Source organism: Nyctibius grandis, chromosome 5 (assembly GCF_013368605.1).
Source record: "Nyctibius grandis isolate bNycGra1 chromosome 5, bNycGra1.pri, whole genome shotgun sequence".
Lineage (NCBI taxonomy): Eukaryota > Metazoa > Chordata > Aves > Nyctibiiformes > Nyctibiidae > Nyctibius > Nyctibius grandis.
Window position 1 is genome coordinate 69,510,084 of NC_090662.1, and position 22,954 is coordinate 69,533,037.

At 40.3% G+C, this 22,954-nt stretch overlaps 1 protein-coding gene across 1 annotated transcript in view; it reads left to right on the forward strand.

Annotated features, from left to right (window-relative positions):
• Positions 1 to 22,753, forward strand: part of SLC13A4 (solute carrier family 13 member 4) — a 29,144-nt gene extending 6,391 nt beyond the window's left edge. The window contains exons 3-16 of the mRNA XM_068401156.1: positions 2,512 to 2,648; positions 3,198 to 3,379; positions 4,039 to 4,093; positions 5,755 to 5,794; positions 6,447 to 6,524; positions 8,057 to 8,247; positions 12,078 to 12,197; positions 15,034 to 15,135; positions 16,273 to 16,374; positions 17,485 to 17,582; positions 18,719 to 18,849; positions 19,540 to 19,701; positions 21,827 to 21,964; positions 22,616 to 22,753. Coding sequence (XP_068257257.1) covers positions 2,512 to 2,648; positions 3,198 to 3,379; positions 4,039 to 4,093; positions 5,755 to 5,794; positions 6,447 to 6,524; positions 8,057 to 8,247; positions 12,078 to 12,197; positions 15,034 to 15,135; positions 16,273 to 16,374; positions 17,485 to 17,582; positions 18,719 to 18,849; positions 19,540 to 19,701; positions 21,827 to 21,964; positions 22,616 to 22,753 — 1,674 coding nt within the window. The remainder of the gene's footprint in view (positions 1 to 2,511; positions 2,649 to 3,197; positions 3,380 to 4,038; positions 4,094 to 5,754; positions 5,795 to 6,446; positions 6,525 to 8,056; positions 8,248 to 12,077; positions 12,198 to 15,033; positions 15,136 to 16,272; positions 16,375 to 17,484; positions 17,583 to 18,718; positions 18,850 to 19,539; positions 19,702 to 21,826; positions 21,965 to 22,615) is intronic.
• The last annotated feature ends 201 nt before the right edge of the window (positions 22,754 to 22,954 follow it).

Here is a 22,954-nt window from a genome sequence, read left to right on the forward strand (position 1 = left end):
GGACTAGTAAGACTAAATGGTATGGGAAGAAGAAGTGTATGTCTTGTAATGTGTAACTTGGGCTGACCAGCTCTTTCTTCTACTGAAGATAGATATAGGAAAGGCTATATTAGCCAAGAGAGGTGTTCATCCTGTCAGCTACTGCATCACCAACAATTCCCAAAACCTATTGCATCAAAGTACCCCACCTTTCCCCTCCTCCAAAACCATGTAAAGAGCATTTATGGGGTAAACTGTAAAGTTTCCTTCCAATTATATTTATTACAGCTGATGTATAAGGCAAGAGGCTGCATATTCTGAAAACAGTTGCCATTTACTGTATAAGACTAGATAATTTTGTTATCCAGGTGAATGTCTAGTCCTTTTCCCAATCTATAACCTTAGTGCCTTGTAGCCATGAGTTCTAAGGCAAAGGAGTAGCCATATAAAAAAAATCTATGACTGAGTTTGCTTACTTGAGTTTTTTTCATGTTACTTTCTTTCATGATATGCCAAGAATTTATTTTATTTCACCTACAGCTTTTTTTCCCCTGCTTTTTTCAGGGGGGCATCACACTTGATTTAAGAGGATTAGAAATACAGATAAGAACACAGAAGAATATATAGCAACCATAAAATTGTTGAATTTCTAACACAGTCTAGCACTGGGCATACCCATAAATGGACGGAGTCAAGGATGAACCAAGAGTTTTATGACCTGTCTTATTCCTCCCAGTGGTGTAACAACCGTATAATGTAATTGGATACATTTCCATACCAACACAGTTAACTATTTTCAGGATTTTTTTTTCTAACATAAAGTAGTTACGCATTTTCATTACAAAATTCAGCAGCATATTGGAGAAGGAAAATTTAAGGGCAGCCTGACAGAAATTCATTCTAATATCAAATTAAGTGACAGTGGGACTACTGCAGAAAATGTATTATTTGCTTTAGGAACAGAAATAAGCCCTGTATTTTAAAATAAACAACTCTGATGATGCTGCAGTATTTCGTCTGCTGTTCTGTAATGCCATAGAAACCCAGGGCTCTTGCCCAGCAGTTTAAGCTACAAATAACTCAAAGGGGCTTAAGAACATGAGCCAGTGTGTCGTATATGTGTACGTGTGTATTAATAAGAATATTAGTATTCACTTGTTTCTCCAAAATGACTGTGAAACGAATAAAGGAGAACAACAGATTCTTTGTGCTGCTGGCTTGATGGATTCTTTTCATTCAGTTCAAGACCTTACTTTAACAAGGTAGCAGGAAAATAAAGAAAGTTAATGAGAAAGAAACCAGTGGAAGAAAGCCAAAAACCTGATATTTAAAAGTTCTTGCACACAACTATGATGGCCAAGTCTATTTAGGTCACCATGGGGATTTGCTAAATAAATATAATTAAATACTTAACTTGCTGCAGCTTTCACAAAATAACATTACTGTCATTCTTGCACTTTTATGGAGGAGCGTCAGTATAACTGAGGACAATGGAAAAAATGGTGCTTCTACTGATTTTAATTGTTTTAAAATGCTGGCGCCTGCATTTGGTTAGAGGAATAGTTTTAAACTGAAGAAACTATTTTTTTGGAAAAATATTCCAGCAACAGCTTGGGAAAGATTGCCTCAGAACAAAATGAAAAATTTCACCAGACTCCAAGCATGTGTTTATAACTTTTATTTTCTCCCATTTTGTTTGCTTTCACACAAGAAAAGAGTGTGTGTGTGTGTGTGTGTGTGAATGTTTTGGTTTGCTTCATTTGTTATTTTTGCAGTCACTTCACAGAACATCTTGTATCATAGCAAGCCATGCATTCAAGAATGCTGCTTTGGAGGACCATTCATGGTCTTTGAATTTTTTCCTGAGCCAGTTGATGTTTTTTGCTCATCCCCTTTAAATTAAAGTTCTCTTTTTTTTGAAACTTTGCCCTATTTTCCTGATAAAATGGAGATGGATTTCCATTGTGAAAAGTTCTGGCACAGGGCTTGTGGATCATCACAGCAATATCTTAACCTTTCTTTATTGCATGCAGAGAGCATGTCCCAAAGGACTTTTCCTGAAGCTGTAGGTTCTAAGGGATGCCATATTTTGCCCAACAGTTGAACAAGACATAAAAAATACAAACAAGATAGATAGACAATGACATCTCCAGAATGAAAAAGCAGATGAAGCATATGAATTAGCTGCCTTCAGTGCAGAGGTTTGCCTGTGGCTGTTACAGTCTGGGCCTAGCTGAGTATGATTTACTGCAGGCAGTGAACATCCTGCTCAAAGAAGTAAAATTGATCTCTTCAAAGCTGAGAAACCTACTAACAAGTGGGTATAGAGACTTGTTATTTGCAAACATAACATGAAAGAGATTAAAGAGAACATTTTGACTAATGAATTCTTCATTTTCTTCAGCTCCCTGTCATTCTTTTTTCTAGGAGGAAAAAATCCACAATACCATACTACTTCTCATTCAGCATGCTCTCTGTGTAGGGTAGTTACTGCTCTTTTAACTGACTGTTTCCCCTTTGCCTTTAATGCAGGTAGCTGCTGAATATTTCAAGAACACAACTTTACTCCTCATGGGTGTGATTTGTGTGGCAGCTTCTGTAGAAAAGTGGAACCTCCACAAGCGCATTGCCCTGCGGATGGTCATGATGGCTGGAGCAAAGCCAGGCATGTGAGTGAACCTTTGACTTCGGGGTAGTCTGAGGCTGACGGCAGCAGCTTGAAAGAGCAAGTAACAACTCTGACTTTCCCATCCATGGGCAAAAGCTAGTATGGTATGGGGCTCTTTTTCCTACCCACCTTTCCTTTCAGAGTTTGAAAGCTTACAAATTTTCTCATTCTCTTTCTGCTACCTCCTACTCCTTGGCTTGTTGTCCCTTTACTTTCTATTTTTTACTGATATAGATTTTAGTCCCTCTGTTCCTTCTTTGCCCATTTAGCAAGCACAAGAGGATGCTTAAATCCTCCATATGCTGAAAAATCACTGTTTCTCGTGTCACATGCTGATTTCCAAGTGGGGCAGCAAACGGCTTCTAATGATACATTGTCTTATGACAGTTCTCAGCACAAAGCAGCATTTTATCTGTGCACAACATGATATTTTCCCACCCACAAAAAGACAATGACCCTGTGTATTTATTAGCTGACTAATGAAAATGTTAGGCAAGGAGGCCTTTAATCTGAAAGTGTCTCAGGAAGGTTTCATTGTGTTGTACTCCAGGTTGCTTCTTTGCTTTATGTGTTGCACCACTGTGCTCTCCATGTGGCTTTCCAACACATCCACCACAGCCATGTTGATGCCAATCGTGGAGGCAGTGCTACAGGAACTAGTGAATGCTGAGGAGGCGCACGAGGTCACCAGTACTGCAGGCAGCACCATTGTTGAAGAAAACGAGCCAATAGGTATTTGACATTATTGGCCATTCTTTTCTCATTTGTTCATCAGCAACCAGACTTGTTGATACACACTATTCAAATTCTATCAAAGTCAGAGCTGTATGACTTGTAGTGCCAAAGACACTGGTCCGTACTCTTTCTTTTTGTACTCTGAACTGGAGTTTGTGTGTCATAAACTTTTGTGTGTCATAGGATTTTACAGAGTTGGAAGGAAACCTCTGAGAAGAAAGTCAAAGAACTGTAGAAGAGGCCCAAAAGTGTGCTGTGTGACAATCTCATGCTTACCCATTCTACACCTGCTCTTCCAGCATGCCCAGATCAGAGCAAGTGCCACAAAAAATATTTATAAAGAGCTCTAAGCTTCTCTTTGTTCATTCCTTCCCAGAAAGAAAGGATTTGGGAAGAAACAAATATATCTTTTCTTTCAATTCATGGATTCCAAGCTGAAAATTATGTCATCTAACCTTGCCTATTATATCTTTTAATTGCCAGAGGCGCATGATCAGGATAATATGACACAATAAGATATTGCATAAGGTTCACAGAGTACCTGAGAGGGTTCGGACAAGCTTTTGTTTGCAGTAGCTTCTTCACATTCAGTGGTGTGGCCCAGGGGCTCAGCTCAGTTCTTACCCCAAGGGCTGCTTTCTCTTCCTTTGTTGCAGGTCTCAGCGAAAAGCATGGCCAACCTTCACTGGAGCTTATCTTCATCAATGAGGAGTAAGAGTGAACCCTGTACATCACGACTGGAGATTTGAACCCTACACAGGTTGCAATGAGATGAACCCAGGAGTAGAGCCAGGAAGGGCAAGCAGAAGCTTGCAAGTGAATGTTTTAGATGTGACTGACGAGGAAGGCTTGTATGAGAAATGGGATTAATGTAATGGTCTGGATCTCACTAAAGCTTCCCAGGATTCACGTTTTTTTAATACTATGGCCATTTCAGAGAGAAGGAAAGTGTTTCTCAGGGTTTGAAAGATCTTCTTTTGAAGTCTGTGTTTGTGCTGTATAAGAGAGTGCTGTCCATAGATTTTTACTTCTGTTCCCCTGAAGGAACAGTGATGGAGAGGATCCAAGCACAGTACAGAGTGCCCACAGGACATATCCAGAGGGAAAGCACTTACAGAGGATTCCCAAGGAAAGCCTGAATTGCCAAGAGCATTAAAGAGAGAGATGAGAGTGGGGGGGAAGGAGGGGCAGGGGGGACCAACAGAAACCACCCCTCATCCCCCCAAAAAACCTGTAAAATATTTCTTTTAATATAGATGAAGTTCTTCAGAAGTTTGAATCACTAACAGTTTCAACCAGATCTCTATTTGGGGTAAAATGGGCAAATCAAGGAAAGGACTAATTTCTTTGTCAAATTATCAAATTAACCAGCATTTCAAGATACTCAGGAGAATATACGAAGTAATTGTCCTAAAACTATGTTATAAGCTAAATCCTGAGGAGCATCTTCTTATAAGGTGTGAGAATAAATTGCACAATCCCTTCTTGAGCTCCTTATATTTTTTCACAATTGTTCAAAATAAAAGAGAAACAAGTTCTTGTTACACCTTTAAAAATTTACTTTAAAACAAACATTATGATTCAAACAGCCCATGTTGATGACTTTAAGTTAACTTGCAAGATGTAAATAGTTTTCTCATTACTCTGGAGACTAATGCGTTCTCCAATATTCCCTCTGTTGTTATCTCTTTTTATCTCAGTCATGTTTCCTGTGCAGTATAGAATATAATTTTCAGTCTGGCATTATGCCATTAATCCCCTTAAACCTATTGAAGAGTATGTGTAGGATATTTCATAACAGAACTATTATTAAAATAGAATTACTTGAAAAAGAACTTGATAGCAAAAGAAAAGTAGCACATCTTCTGGAATTAAATCTGTTTTCAATGTCGAATGAAAGTTCAGTGGGTTGCTTGCATGATTCACATGCCACACAGGACAGATTTTAGTGTGGCTAAATGTGGCTTTAATGTGGTACAGGTAGGTGCTCAGAAACAGCACTGGAGAAGTTGGCAGAGGAAGAACTTGAGTAGAACAAGACAGTGGTAGTGCTGGATTGCCGGGTGATTCACTCCACTGTGAATGGAGTCTATTCCTAGAATGGGGTATATACTACCTAGAATACATGTTTTTTCTTTCACGGAGGTGGAACCCCATTGCGATACAGCTAGAGACAGAGCTGTGAAATGTAATGACGACTTAAGTATCTGGCCAAGATACCATATAAGAGGTACTGATAAATGGTATTCCTCACCATTTCAGTAGGCACTAGTTCTCCTGCAGATGTTGCCCTCCTACCCATGATGTGTGCCTTTTGAGGGAGCTGGGTGAACAGGCACTTTTAAAGTATGTTTTCCTTTCTTTGTTTTTAGTGCTACTACTACTGACTTCAGCTCCTTGATGCACTCAAAGGTATTGTCATAGGTAGTATCTTCTGAGCTACACTGTCTTCTAATGTAGGAACCATCAGAGCAGAGTCCGCACAGCTCTGCAACAAACTGCTGTTTCCTTTACTTTAAACAAGTAGTGGTTGTTGGCAGAGACTACATATTGCAGAATGTCCTGCTTTGTAGTTAACCCATCAGCCCGCATCAAGTTGGGGAATGTTAGTTCTGTAGTGTTATGCTCGTTGCTGGAGATCCTGAGATCCAGTCAGCAAACTAACAATTCCACATGATTTCGAGCAAGTTCAGATATGATCTTTTATTGTCCAGGTATTGCCAGCTTCTGCAGCTGAGACACCTCAGGTACTAGAACAATCTACACATATCACAAAGTCATAGCCTCTAGCAAGGGATCTGTTAGATTCACCTACATGGCAGAGGGAGATGACCTAAACTTATTATAATATGACTTTTAAGATCACTTTAAAATAAAATCAGGTTGTTGTTTTTTTAAAAATCTTTTTTTTCCAATGTAAATTTTACAGCTGAAATTTTAGTGGTGGGTTTTTTTTTTTCCAAAAGCTCACTACCCATGACCTTTACAAAGCATCATCAACTCTAATCTAAGTGCCCCTAGGAACAGAAGAAAGGCTAATCCAAAGGCATTTGCCTCCCTACAGACTATGAATGGTGTGCACGTGATAGCCAACCCTCTTGGAACGATGAATTCTAAGAGCAATGGGCAGCACCTACCTCAGGTAAGGAGATGTTAGACCCAGGGGGTGAGGGAAAAGACAGACGTGAACACGACCTGCTCCACACTGTTTCATACTTGTTCCTTGTAAGCTGTGTTACATGGTGTCGTTCTCCATCATCTTACAGCAGTTGTGGCTTTGATAGTTCTTACTCCCATTTAGACACCCCGAGCACACGTATTTTCAGAAGACCCTCCCACAATGGCTAGTACAATTCATTTAGCTTTACATTCAGTAATGTATTTTATAATAATGTATATAATAATAATAATGTATATAATGTACAAGTTTCCCTTCTTATTTGGCTGTTCTACACACTTTTATTTTTGCAAAGCCTCCTTGGAAAATAGCCCAACTCAAAAAGAACGATTCCTGACACACAATATCCCACTGAGAACTAAACTAGCAGCAGACATGGACCATTCAACTGTATAGCCAGTTTGTTAGGTAGTCTTAGTATCCACCTCCTTTGTGTCTTGCCAAATATCCACCCTCAAAATCCTCCATTACATTCCAGTATTTCTACTCCTCTTAAGCGGATCCAAGAAGGGATTGCTGTTTGGACTACAATTACGTAGTATCTTAATGGCATAAACTGATGTCCAGGAAAGATTAGGCTAAAATCAACATACAAATTTGCATTCACAGTTCAAAGTATCTGAGTGTATGTTTCCACAAAAGGCTAATATGCTGCTCCTAATACTTAATTTCCTCTTATATCCACTTCCCATACACATTCAGTGGCTATTTTGTAACAGATATACTCACTTCACTTTTAAGCTACAGGGATTTTAGCCAGGGTACCCTCACGATGATGATGAACCTATAGCATGACTGATTTTACTACATAAACCCAAATCCAAATTAATAAATTTAACAAATCTATCTGAATCACTTGCTGCCTTTTTCCTGATCCTAAATTACAACCTTGGCTTGCATGTGAAGTGCCTTGAAGTACTGTACCTTTTTTCCCAGTACAAGAACTTGATTTACCAACGTGGAGACTGTCCTGTCACTGCTAAGAAAGCTTCTTTTGAAGCAATATTTTCCTGCAGCTTTTTCTTCCATATTCCCATTGCCCGGCCCTTTTCATGCAGTTTCTGACACCTAGCACTCCATTCCTAATTAGAGGCCCTGAGCCAGTATAAGTGCAAAAGGTGGACCAAGAATTTGTCTGATAGCTGCTCATAAACCTCAAGGATTACGGATTCCTACTGCTGCAGTGCTGGCATTCTGCCCCTGGAGCCCACAAAGGCTTTCAGTATCTCACTGAGATTCAGTCAGAACTGGAGCTGGCCCAAACCATAGCCAGAAGTCCGATTACTGTTTGTCCTACATTTCTGCCACAGACCAGTCAATTTCAGGCCCCTGGACAGGTTTCTAGTTTTGATCCCAATTAATCCCTGTGAAGAAAAAAACTCTCCCCTCTTATGCAAATCTGTTGTTTCTCTGGGACCTGTATCATCACGGCATTAGAGCAAGTTGGGCTGCTATTCTAATCACTTGTTTTCTTTGGTGAATGTATCCCCTCACAGGCTCAGATACTGGTCCTGCCTCCTAAGCCCTCAGAACTGGGCCTGAGCACTAAATACCGGTATCAGACCAGACACGACCACATGGTTTGTAAATGCCTCTCACTGAGTATCTCCTACGCGGCAACCATTGGAGGATTGACAACTATCATAGGGACCTCCACTAGCCTCATATTCTTAGAGCACTTCAACAAGTAAGTGATATTGTGATTGTGTGAGAATGGTGGTTGGATCATTATCACCTCTGTGGCTTTCCGCATGGGTTAATTACTACCTCAAGGAACCCTGTAAGACAGTCTCTCTGAAGGCAATTTTGTTTCCTCCTGTACTCACAGAATCACACAGAATCACATAATCACAGAAACACAGAATGTTAGGGATTGGAAGGGACCTCGAAAGATCATCCAGTCCAATCCCCCTGCCGGAGCAGGATTGCCTAGACCATATCACACAGGAACGCGTCCAGGTGGGTTTTGAATGTCTCCAGAGAAGGAGACTCCACAACCTCTCTGGGCAGCCTGTTCCAGTGTTCGGTCACCCTCACCGTAAAGAAGTTTTTCCTCATATTTAAGTGGAACCTCCTGTGTTCCAGCTTGCACCCATTGCCCCTTGTCCTGTCAAGGGATGTCACTGAGAAGAGCCTGGCTCCATCCTCATGACACTTGCCCTTTACATATTTATAAACATTAATGAGGTCACCCCTCAGTCTCCTCTTCTCCAAGCTAAAGAGACCCAGCTCCCTCAGCCTCTCCTCATAAGGGAGATGTTCCACTCCCTTAATCATCTTCGTGGCTCTGCGCTGGACTCTCTCTAGCAGTTCCCTGTCCTTCCTGAACTGAGGGACCCAGAACTGGACACAATATTCCAGATGTGGCCTCACCAGGGCAGAGTAGAGGGGGAGGAGAACTTCTCTCGACCTGCTGACCACACCCCTTCTAATACACCCCAGGATGCCATTGGCCTTCTTGGCCACAAGGACACACTGCTGGCTCATGGTCATCCTGCTGTCCACTAGGACCCCCAGGTCCCTTTCCCCTACGCTGCTCTCCAACAGGTCTGCCCCCAACTTGTACTGGTACATGGGGTTATTCTTGCCCAGATGCAGGACTCTACACTTGCCCTTGTTATATTTCATTAAATTTCTCCCCGCCCAACTCTCCAGCCTGTCCAGGTCTCTCTGAATGGCTGCACAGCCTTCCGGTGTGTCAGCCACTCCTCCCAGTTTGGTGTCATCAGCGAACTTGCTGACAGCGCACTCTAATCCCTCATCCAAGTCATTAATGAATATATTGAATAGTACTGGTCCCAGTACCGACCCTTGAGGGACTCCGCTAGACACAGGCCTCCAACTGGACTCTGTCCCATTGACCACCACTCTCTGGCTTCTTTCCTTCAGCCACTTCACAATCCACCTCACTACCCCATCATCCAGACCACACTTCCCCAGTTTAGCTGCGAGGATGTTGTGGGAGACCGTGTCAAACGCTTTACTGAAATCGAGATAGACCACATCCACAGCTTTACCATCATCTATCCACCGGGTTACATCCTCATAAAAGCCTATCAAGTTGGTTGAGCATGACTTCCCCTTGGTGAAGCCATGCTGAGTGCCCCTAATGATCCCCCTATCCTTGATGTGCCTAGAGACAGCATCAAGAACAAGTTGTTCCATCATCTTTCCGGGGATGGAGGTGAGGCTGACCGATCTATAGTTACCCGGGTCCTCCTTCTTGCCCTTTTTGAAGACTGGACTGACATTTGCTTTCCTCCAGTCCTTAGGCACCTCTCCCATTGCCCACGACTTAGCAAAGATGATGGAGAGTGGCCTAGCAATGATTTCCGCCAGCTCCCTCAGCACCAGCGGGTGCATCCCATCAGGGCCCATGGATTTATGGACGTCCAGATTGTTTAATTGGTCCCTGACCCAGCCCTCATCAACCAAGACAGATTCCTCCTCTATCCTGACTTCTTCTGGGGCCGCAGGGGTCCGGGGCTCCTCAGGACAGCCTCCAACATTATAGACAGAGACAAAGAAGGCATTCAGTAACTCCGCCTTCTTTTTATCCTCTGTCTCCAGGGCCCCCACCTCATTCATCAGTGGGCCTACATTGCCTCTAGTGTTGGCTTTACCTGCAATGTATTTGAAGAAGCCCTTTCTGTTGTCCTTGACCTCTCTTGCAAGGTTTAATTCCAAGGAGGCCTTAGCTTTCCTAATTGCCTCCCTACATCCTCTGACAACAGACTTATATTCCTCCCAAGTGGCCAGCCCCTCCTTCCACGATCTGTACACCCTCTTCTTCCACTTGAGTTTGCCCAGCAGTTCCCTGTTCAACCATGCAGGTCTCCTGGTACCCTTCCTTGACTTCCTACCTGTTGGGATGCTCTGATCTTGAGCTCGGAAGAAGCAGTCCTTGAATGCTAACCAACTATCTTGGGCCCCCTTACCTTCTAGTACCCTGTCCCATGGGATTTCCCCTAGCAATTGCTTGAAAAGGCCAAAGTTGGCCCTCCTGAAGTCCAGGGTTGCAATTCTGCTAGCTATTCTGTTCCTGCCACATGAGATCCTGAACTCTACCATCTCATGGTCACTACAACCAAGGCTGCCCTCAACCTTCACCGCTTCAACCAGACCCTCCTTGTTAGTGAGGATAAGATCCAGCAGCGCTCCTCTCCTAGTTGGCTCATCCACCATTTGCATCAGAAAGTTATCATCAATGCACTGGAGGAACCTCCTGGACTGAGGATGGCTGGCTGAGTAGGCCTCCCAGCAAATATCAGGGTAGTTGAAATCCCCCATGACAACCAGGCCCTGTAATTGCGAGACTGCTCTCAGCTGCCTGTAGATTGTTATTAGTATAACATTATTACTCTAATGTTATTACTATGGTTGATGGTTGAAACAGGGAGTTTAAGTTAATACATATCCATGTCTTTCTCCCATGCAAAATAAAAATTTCTCAGCATGTGGTAACATTTAAGTTTCTTCAGCAACTTCTTTTGATTTTACAAACTGTTTATCATGAAGGCAACAGGCACCCTGGAAAAGTAAACACTAATGCCATGAAGATATAGCAAAGAAGACAGAGAGAAATACTCACAAAAGAAGAAATGTCATAAAATCAACTTCAAGGTGTTCTATGGGTTCTTAGAAAGTGAGTTCTTATGGTGAACTTAGAGGCATCACTAGTGATACTTGGGCTGCTCAACATGTAGTGCAAAAATAAACAAACTTAGAAATGTGGCCTTACACCTTTGCTTCAGAGAAGATGGGAAGCAGCTCTCTGAACAGCTAAGTATTTCAATTATAATATATGTCCAGGGCTCTCAAATACATGAATGTTACCTCTCTCAGAACACTGGTGGTACTTCTTCTCATGCACAGATATGCATCCAAGCTCAAACCTGATTCTGATCATCTACTGCTGCCACTGCTGCCATGGTATCCTTCATTTCTCTCCCTGAAATGGTGCTAGCAAAGACGACTAATCTCGGAAGCCATCCTTAACTCAAGGACTTGGATTTTACAGAATTTCCAAAGATTTTGCTGTTATGACAGTTCCATCAAATGCACATATCAGACATCTTTCTCAGAGCCCAGCAGACTATAGTAATTATTTGTGCAGTCCCCGATAAGACATACAAAGGGATTCTGGGTGAAATAATTCTTAAGTCTGCTGACACTAAAAAGGGCTTTAACAAAAACCACAGGTAGGGACAGAATTTCACTCCTGGTAACTCTAAGGATTTTTGAAGCTGGCTAGACAATCCAGATCGTCTGGTCTTAAAGGTGTGAAGTGCTATATGGCTCATCTGTTGGTCAGGTGAGGTCAATGATTGACATTCTTTGACAATTGGTTTCACTATGCACATGTTATGCACCTGTTCCAAATACATACTAATGCAATTTTTCTATCATGCCATGACAAATATATATACATATATATGTGTGTGCATCTATGCATACTGGAGGTGCCTGTCCTTTTACTGTTCTAACTTCTTGTGCATTCTTTTTTTCCCTTTACAGCCACTACCCAAATGCTGAAGTGGTGAATTTTGGAACCTGGTTTTTGTTCAGTTTCCCCATCTCCCTCATCATGTTGGTTCTGACTTGGTTCTGGATGCATTGGCTGTTCTTGGGTTGCAAGTGAGTGCAGGTTGTTCAAGACGCATGGATTCTGAAAGCAGGGCATCTGTGGCTCCTCTAGAACATGTCTCATAAAGATGTTTCCAGTTGAAAATGACAAAAACTAAGGCACAACTTCCTCCTTCTTGCTAGAACAATTACCAGAGGAAATCTTATTGCTTAGCAGTCTACAGTATTGCTGCTTGAGAGTGAAGTGCCTAGGTATTCCTGATGGAAATCCTTACGATGCATTCAACTGATTTTTTGACTCATGACCATGAGGATCCCGTTGTGGATGAAAGATCTTGTTAAAAGTGCTTTTGGAAAAGAACATCTTAAAAGATTAATAGAAAAATAACTGCAAGTTAACAAGTCACTTCTCAGATCTGTCCCCAGCTCAATGAAATTAATGTAAGACCAGATAAAATTAAAGGTAAACAGACTCCATATTCTCTTTAAAGTGGAAAGGACTCACAGCCTAAAAGACAAATACCTTTTGATACCAATAAGTCCCTTAGCCCCCAAATAAGTACAAGACTCAGTCTTCTAGTTCATTTGTACCACGTATTCTCTTTGCAGAGGCACTCAGCAAAGTTAATGAAAATTGACTAAATGTGTGCATTTAGAGTGGATTAGTTAATCTGCATTAAATTGTGGTGCAGACACATTTACTCAGAATTAAAACGGCCTTAATTTGATTTAGTTTACTCTTAAAAGTAAGCTGAACTGACATCACAAATTTATTTCACCTAAGACAACGAATAAAATGATAATGACTTCTGCTTGCTGCTGACCTTGACTAGATTTGAAAAGGTAGTTTAGAGGTGAATAGCTCCATGTCCTTCTCTCAGTCAGTCTCCTGAGCCTTGTAGTTCCAAATTAAAAGGCTAAAATAAATCTTTTTTTTTTTTTCAATCTTGAGAGGAAACAGGCCCTAACATGACCCTCAATCACCTTACTTTTTTAAAAAATAAATATAATTGAAATTCCACATTGCTTCCAAGATCTCATGCTGATTAAAGTTGTTCTAAATAATGCCAGAGACTAAAGCATTATCGACTTTTTGGAAAGTACTGGTTGATTCCAAACCTCCTTAATCTCTGACTCCTGTTCACTGTAGTTCATTAAAGAACGTATTATGGTAGGAGCTTGGCTACAATACTCTGCCTTTACATCCTCCTAAGCCTAGAAACACTTGTAACATGTTGAAACAGCTGCTTAATGCCTGTGCATAAATGTTTACTGAATTCCCGTAATTTTCATGTTCTTTTCATAGGAAGCCCAGTGTCATGAATCTGTTCTTACTTGGCTCAGTTGGAGCAACACGTCAGACTTGCTTTTTAGGCTCTAGACCAGGTCAAAGGGGAGGAATAATGGACCCACCAAACAATTTTTGCCAGCAAAGCAGAGCTAAGGGTAGAATCGTTACTATAGAACTGGCCGTTATAAACCATATAGCTCTTCTCTTCCAGCAGCTGCATTACTGCTGGTGGATTTTAGTGGAGTCCAACAGCAAGGTTTGAAAGGGAATTTAAATACTTATAGGTGCAGTGCAGTGAGAAGTGGCTAAAAACGTGTCACATATGTCTCACCCATTTACAACTGAAATGAAAAGCCTGTGTAAGACTTTTTATTAACCAGATAGAGCCTGCCTGCATCTTGAGCTATGCAAGTTCCTTTGAGAATCTGGCCATAAACAGACACATGGAGGGAGATCGTAGTCCATGGTTTGGCCAGTGCTATGGCATGGATCTCTAGTAGGGTATCAAATGAGATATTAAAATAGCAGGAACTATAAAAGCAGGCCATTGTGCTCCCATGGTACTTCAGTCACTGAAGTCTGGGCTGCTGCAGCCTATTTTAGACTGGCTTAGCTGCAGAGGTTTCTCAACCCACCTCAGACACCTCTGTGTAACAGAGGGTACAGCTGGAGAGGAAAAGCAGAGATCTGTGGCTCAAAGCACAGCAAAGTAATGGAAAGAAGAAAAGGAAAAGGTTAAAGTGAGCTTGCAAGTATCTTAATTTCAAGCAGGAATGTCCAGGCTTTGTTATAGTATGAAGGCAATCTGGAAACAAAAGACTTCACCTAATTTTCATACAAATGTATAGCAGGTTTAAATGTATTTGGCTATGAAATGTGCTTGTGCTTGTATGTCCCTGGCAGAAGTACAGGCATTTTTCACGAGGACAAATCATTAGGCTGATTGCCTTGACCTGTGTGGCAGAGGCAATTCAGCGCTACACTGTTGTGCCTGGTTTAGAAACAGCTAATATTAGTAGAAGCAGATAGGTGATGAAAGGTATTGGGACCCACAGCACAGCTTTCACCCTTTACTCTTAGTGAAACCTGAATATTCAAGTCAAAGCTGGGCTTAAAAGCCAGACTGGGCCCCATATGTTTTGGATACCCCTGATCCGACTGAAAAGCATACAGTTCCCCCATTAAAAAATCTATTGATAGCTGGCCTCTGTCACAGTATTTCCATGTGATGATAGAAATTAGCCATAGCCTTTGGAGGTTGGCCACTGCCACTGCCAGGTGTTTGAGGAAGCCTACACAAAGGGAGCCCAGATACAGCTCAGGACAGCTCAGTGATACCAGTCAGTATTAGTCTGAGCACCCTGGGGACCTTCCTACTATGTCTAGGATTGATTCTCAGAAGATCTGGAAACTAGTCTATGCAAAGATTACAAGCAATAATTTCCCTTCCCATTGCCATCAGGCCTTGCCCCAGTCATATCTTCTTCCAACAGCCTCTGACAACTGGAATTTTCAGTTTGCCTCATTGCTGTTATTTTTATGACTTTTTTTTTCACTCGATGCCCTTGTCTAATTTTACTGTGCTATCTACCTCAGTTTCAGAGAGACCTGTTCTGTGAGCAAGAAGAAGAAGACCAAACGGGAAGAAATGTCAGAGAGACGAATTCAAGAAGAATATAAGAAACTGGGAAATGTTAGGTAAAATGGACCTGCATTCCTCAGGAATTTGCCTCTCTAGGCAGGACCATCCTTTCATAGTGCCCTCCGTGGTGCCTTTGGCGCATGTAGATGATTCCTAAACTGTCAGCTCTTTCTCCTCTGTTCCAGGATAGGAGTAGAACTAAATGCAAAAATAACTAAAATCAAAGGCTTTGTTACAAGCATGCATTTATTTACTCATTTATTTATTTCTAAAGAAAGAGGAAATAAAAGGTAATATTCAGGTTTATATCAGGGTCCAAAGGTCATCTGAGTCAAGGTTTGTCTCTACCTTTGAACTAAATCATTAAAGGACCCCCCCTTCCCAATTCAGTCACATACTTATTTTCATGGATAGAAGTTCACTGTTAGCAAAGGCTTTGCAGCAATCTCCCACATCATGAGATATCCAGCCCTCTCAGTTTCCCATAATCTTTATTTATGGTGGCAAGAAATCTCTCTTGAAAAGATCATTTTGCAGAATTTTCATTTTTCAAAAGGAATGAAACCTCATAAAATCCATTCTTCCCAAAACATTTTTGTGGTGTTTAACCAAAATTTTGACAGATCAACTTGCTGAATATGATGAACTCTGAATCTGGACCATTGTTACTGTACCTAAATATGAAACCATACTAATTTAAATCTATCCTACATCTATCTACTCAGTATCCTCAAGTCACCTTTAATCTTATACTTATTCCACATGCTTAAAATATTTGTGCTAATCTATATCGTCGTTTGCTCTAATGGTTTAGACACTTTTAAAATATGCAACAGAAAGTGGGATAGTAACATGAGCTTTACCTTGTTACCACACTTAATCAGATAATAATGCAAATACAAAACAAGCATTTACAAATAATTTCCTTCAGGTCTTGTCCATGAATGATTGAATTGCAAATACAGACTGATATTTTTAGCCTATTTTTTACTGGGTTTAGATGGTTCTCAGGGGGGAGCCAAATGTAGAATTCTTTAATTCAAACTAATCTTCCTTTCTGTTTTCCATATGTTTTTTACCCTTTTCATTGGAACCAATTTCTACTTTGTTATTTCTTGTGGAATTTGCTCTGGGGTTTTCAGACAGACCTTGGATTGAATTCCTAGCTTTTCGTTTTTTCTTTTTATTTCTAGCTATCCTGAGATGGTGACTGGATTTTTCTTCATTCTGATGACCTTGCTTTGGTTTACTCGTGAGCCTGGTTTTGTATCAGGATGGTCATCTCTTTTTGAGAAGTAAGTGAAATTCCTTAAACAACTGCAGAGGAATATGGCCTTGCATCTTCTGACTTTCTGCAATATTTTTTGGCCATAAAACATCATCAGCCGATTTTTTAACAAGGTGGTAAAAAATTAAGTATTTATTCAAAAATTAGGATTTTTGCTTTTTAAACTGCATCTGTCCACATGGTGGCAAATTGTATTCTTTCTCAGTAATAAAAGTAAATTAACTAGAGAAAATAAAATAAACATATTTCAAATGTGAAAAAATAGGAGAGTCAGATTCTGAAGTTAAAACATTTTAGTGCATTCATATAGAAGCTATCACTGGAATAGATTGCAATTATAATTCAAATTAAAACCTGGGGGTTGTTTTTCAATTTTGTTTTGGAAGAATAATTGTTGACAAAATGTGTATTTTTGTGAAGATAAATTTCATCAAGAAAATGTCCATTTCAATTAAATATTACACAGAATGGTGACTGAAGCAAATAATTTTTCATTTTAATTAATGTTGAAAGAAATTATATTAAAAGTAACTATAACATACAATGCGTATCAAAGAATAAGTGACTTGAACTTAAATATTCTTTAAGTTTCTGCTATATAAAATTATTTTATTTTTTCATCCTAATTTTGACAGAAAAACAATTTCTAATATTGCGATTTCCTGAGGATCTCTGGAGTTCAGCACTCCTCAAATTACTTTTTCAAACTGAGTTTTAAACATTTAATTTAAAATCAATCTACAGTTCATTTCTAAAGGATCACTTGGGTTTGGCTTTCCCCAGAATGTGTTTAGTGTTTCTTGCTTCTAGTAAACACTATTTTTCTGTACCTCCTAGTTAATAGATTTGTAAAACAAAAGGGATTGCTTTTTTTCACTGGAGTGTTAAAAACTGTTGAGCAGTGATTGAAGTTGGCTACTGGAGTCAGTTTAATAAATGGGATAAAAATAAAATCTGTACCCTTGATACATAGACATATTTTTCTAGTAGATTGTTAGTGAGATTTCAGATGTGGAAATACAACTTCACCTACAACAATTTGCTTGGAGCCATGTACCTTGTTTGGAAATGTTTCTGTTAGTGTGTTTTTATGATAACCTCACTGTTCCTTTCCTAGGAAAGGTTACCGGACAGATGCCACTGTCTCTGTATTTCTTGGTTTTCTCCTTTTCCTCATTCCAGCAAAAAAGCCATGTTTTGGAAAAAGGGAAAAAGGTAAGGAGCATGCAGCAAGAAAGAGATCTGACACATTTTCCAGTGCCTTTAATGATACTTCTCTGTTCCCTGTAAAACTTTCCAAAACGATATTTTCATTGTGAAAGGTCAGGCTTCAGTTTCTCCTCTGATACCAGCCCTTCTTACATCAAACCTCTGTTTTTTTCTTGCTTTAATTCATACTGTCTCATCCAGATCTTGTATCTGAGGACACCATCTCGTCTGTGTTTACAGAGTTATCAAAATTTAGGATGGAGTTTTAGGAAAGATTGAGATGGAATTCCATATAGAGTCCTATAAAGCAGATGTTTGCAAAATTGGCTGAGGATAAGCTCTAGTAAATAATTTAGTCATCATTTATACAGCAGAAATCATTGATCAAGTAAGCAAAAAAGAGGTCAGTAAATGTCAGACAAAGTTCCGATTTTGGGCAATGCTTCTCTCACAGTCTTCTCGATAATAATAATGATTGTTGTTTCACTTTCCCACTTGGGCAGCACTCAGAGGTATTGATTAGTTTGCTGTGACAGGCTTTCAGCAGTCACTTATGAAAACAGAGTCTGCATAGAGTCTTATGTAGAGATTACAAATGTTCATAGATATGTTTATTTTTTATACTGACATATATGCAGCATTTAGGAAAAATTACACTCTCTAACTCCTACTTCAAGAAAATACTCAGGCATCTAAAAAAATAATGTCCTCAGATAAAACCTAGGGACATAAATGCACTTTATCAAGCTTCATGGCCTACTGGAGAGAGAAAATGCCCATCTTTGAGAAAATAATCCCATTGTGACTCCATCTTTGTAGTCTACAGATAATTTGCACATGCATATACACAATAGAGTACACAGTCCTTCAAAAAGCTATAGAATGAAACACAGGGGTTTATAACTATTCACATCAACAGAGCAGCCAAGGGGAAGTTAGGACATTTGGAACTAATATGCTGCATTTTCTGAGGTCAAGCTAACCAGAGAAACAGGCTACATGTTTCTTCTTCACCTCTCACAGACAGTTCTCAAGATAACTCCCATAGACGTTACATTATTCCTACTAGTGTGAAAAACGTGAAGATCTTTGCAAAAAGGCCAGTGTAATGCTGGTCACACATTTGCTTTATTTTGATATAGGAGATGGTGAAAAGTCAACAGACATTAACTCACTGGATCCCATCATTACCTGGAAGGACTTCCAGAAGACCATGCCCTGGGAGATTGTAGTGTTGGTTGGAGGAGGTTATGCCTTAGCAGCTGGATGCAAGGTACTGATTTAGATTTTATCCTCTTCCTAAAAAAATTATGAACTGCAATTTTATCCCTTTGTATGCTCCCCACTCTGGATTTACAATGTGGGTACTTTCAACTTCCTGTAGGTACAGGAGTCCCTACTCCCTGCACTTAGTGAATAGATATCTAGCTAACAAAAAGATGGTTAGGGCTCAAGTCAATTGTGTAAGCATCTGCCATGGATGCTCCTCTTTTTGGCAACTGAATCAAGCTCCTAGCACTGACTGGACAAATCATACTCTAGGCTCTACCGACTATATCTACACTCAGTATAATTCATGAATACAAACCTAGGTCTCCTATAGATTCCTACATGTAGACAACTAAATTTGTGTATTTTAATCTCAAAATGAATTCTACCCAGACTGTGTAATCCTTCATCACCAATTTGCAATACTCCACATGTTGAAGAAAGAGGGATCAGTCTTTGTGCCTTTTTAATGTTAATAACCACTAAATGTATCTCTCTGTTACTGTGGACAACTATTCATTAGGCACTGCAGTGAAATCCAGTTTACTGAACAAAACGAAATGCAGAAAGCATTGACCTGAACTTTGTTTATTTGCTGGTGGGATTCTCTGATGCAAACTGCCCCAAAGAGAATAATCTGTTTTACGGACATACTAAGTATTTACTCATTCTTGTGCTTCTGTCCTTTCGCCAGACCTCTGGCCTCTCTACATGGATTGGACGCCAAATGCTCTCCCTGAGTAGCCTTCCCTACTGGGCTGTAACTCTGCTGGCCTGCATTTTGGTGTCCCTGGTAACAGAGTTTGTTAGCAATCCAGCAACCATAACCATCTTTCTGCCTATTTTATGCAGCCTGGTGAGTAAAAACAATGACATTTTCAGTCTGTTGTTTCCTGACAGGCCTGTAGGAATGCTTCAGGATGTCAGGATATTGGCACTCTGATTGCATGAAACCCAGCCTCGGTTCCCAAGCTACTGTTCTGCAGTCTCGGGTTTAGGAAAAATAATAAACTTGGGCAGCCAAAAGCATATTTTAGCACCAAGAAATTTATTCAATACCTCTCAGACAAAGTGAAAACATAGCTCCCGCGCTGAGGCAATCATAGTTTAAGGACAAGTAAAGGTGACGATGCAATCAACAAGATAGGTGAAGTCCACATAAAGCTTGAGATACTCTTATCAATATTATTTTAAATGTGTTGTTCATTAGTTAGTAGTCACCCACTCATTACTTGTAAGAAAAGACTGTAGTAGTGAATTTTATATCAGATTTAAATGTGTTCAAGAGGGTGACCTGGTAAGCGTACTATCATCCAACATGGAAAGCAGAGATGTTTGCAAGGGATGGAAAAAAATCAGGAGACTGGTGACAAAGGCAGAGGAAAGACATACAAATTTCATTCTATATTGGGCAGCAGTTACAGAAAACTGTCTTATTTCTTTTCTTTTATGTAATGTGAAGCAGAACACAGGTCATGTTTCCCTATTATAACAATTCTATGGGATTGTTCCAAAGTACATTATGTGAACAGCTCTGAGGTAATATGAAGATATGGTCAGATGAAAATAAGTAATTATGTTTGTATGGCTTATGGGTTCAAATTTACCTCTGTTCCACACAGAAAGAGACTCTCCTAAAGTGAAATTTAGAGCAGCAATCTACTTTTAGTAGTCTGAACTGACATCTTAAGGCAGTCTCTCTTTTTTTGAGTGTAAAAGTAACCCGGAGACACTTCCCTCTCCAAAATGAAGTTATCCTTGTGAATACCCTTCCCTTTCCCTCTGACATAAAACTAAACCATAGCAATGTAAATGAAAAATGCAAAATTTCACCACCACTGAAGGCTGCAGTGGAAGAACAATTCTTTAGACCACTGTAAAGAATATTCTGTCATTACTGCCTTCCTTGTGGTTTTACCCCAGCTGGCAACTAAGCACCACACAGCTGCTCGCTCACTCCCCCCTGGTGGGATGGGGGAGAGAATCAGAGGAGTAAAAGTGAGAAAACTCGTGGGTTGAGATAAAGACAGTTTAACAGGTAAGGCAAAAGTCACACACACAAGCAAAGCAAAACAAGGAATTCATTCACTACTTGCCATCGGCAGGCAGGTGTTCAGCCATCTCCAGGAAAGCAGGACTCCATCACACGTAACGGTTACTTGGGAAGACAAATGCCATCACTCTGAACATCCCCCCCGTCCTTCTTCCCTCAGCTTTATATGCCGAGCATGACATCATATGGTATGGAACATCCCTTTGGTCAGTTGGGGTCAGCTGTCCCGGCTGTGTCCTCTCCCAATGTCTTGTGCACCCCCAGCCTCCTCGCTGGTGGGATGGTGTGAGAAGCAGAAAAGGCCTTGGCTCTGTGTAAGCACTGCTCAGCAATAACTAAAACATCAGTGTGTTATCAACATTATTCTCATCCTAAATCCAAAACACAGTATTATAGCAGCTACTAGGAAGAAAATTAACTCTATCCTAGCTGAAATCAGGACACCATCATGCAAGTTTGGACCATGAACATCTAGTTTCCTTAACCACCGTTCAGGAAGATACAGACAAGGTCTCAGTATCTTCAGCAACTGAAGGAAGTAAGTTCTTTGTGCCAACCTGTTGTGACTTCTTTTGGATAAGACTGAAGTGGCAGTCAGCATTAAGGTCCAGAAGACACAACACAGAATGACACAAAGAACAAGTAGGTGGATAGAGCAAAGAAGGCCTAATAGTAACAACCTCCACCCTCCTTCAGTGTGAAATGTCTGAAAAGAAATCCCTGGAGCATGACCAGCTCCAAATCATAGCACTACCATACTCTACAAAACAAACAAAACCAAATTCCATACTTAGGTTTAGAAACCAAGGAGGGGAGTTTCACACAATCTGTTTTCATCATGTAAAGCAGAGAGGGTCCTTTCATCCTATTTATGAACAGCGGCTTTTATTGGTTAAAGTGAAACACCTCTCTCCCTCTCTCCTTCCAGTCAGAAACCCTGCTTATCAACCCTTTATACACCCTGATTCCTGTCACCATGTGTATCTCATTTGCGGTCATGCTGCCAGTGGGGAATCCTCCAAATGCCATTGTCTTCAGTTATGGGCACTGCCAGATTAAAGATATGGTGAGTCTTGAGATTGGGTATATCCTCCCATGCTTTATGCAACTTCAACACCTTGTCCCCACATCCAGCAGCAAATAATGATAATGATGATATTGGTGCTAATATAAAATCATATTGGTCTGCACTACTGTTATGTGACGGAGCTGTCAGGTTAAGAATGTCCACATATTTGCTGTAGGATACGCACATTTCTCATCTTTATTTTTTATGAATCTAATGATCTAAAGAGGTATCAAAGAACAGGAGTACACAATCCTTTGCATTGACCTGTTAAGACAAGCACAGGAGAGCATGAGAAATTAGGTTTATCACATAGCTCCACAGTAAGTCATGTGGTTACTACCCTGCTATTTGTGGTGTAACTCCCCATTCTGATTATCTGACTGAGAAGTTCAAGTGACAAACTGAGCAGTTTTCCAATGAGCTACATCAACCTTTGACTATTACTCCTGAATACTCCCACAATGTACACTCTGATACATAATACTCACTGTGTTTTTTTTGGCTCTAGAAATCAGTACACATAATTTATCACACTATATATAAGCCAATATACATACATACATACACCCTACTGCCTTCTTTTTTCCATGTTAATTGTTTTTGATCAAGTTGTCATTGATCATGCTCTGATGCCTTTTGCTTTTGCAGGTGAAAGCTGGCCTGGGTGTAAATCTGATTGGTCTGGCTGTTGTCATGGTGGCAATCAATACTTGGGGAATTAGACTCTTCCAGCTGAATACTTTTCCAGAATGGGCAGCAGTCAGCAACGTCACTAGCCAAACATAATCTCCAATGAAAAAAAAAAAAGAAAATAAAAAGAAAAAAGTGCAAGACCAAAGTGAGTTGTGACAAAACATTAAATGTACGTTGCACATATGAAAGAAAGGAGAAAAGTTGTGTATACATAGAACCAGGATCCATAGCAAAACCGTGAAGAAAATCCACAGGGAGGTCTTCTGCGTATGCTTTTCAGTTCTGAAAATCAGT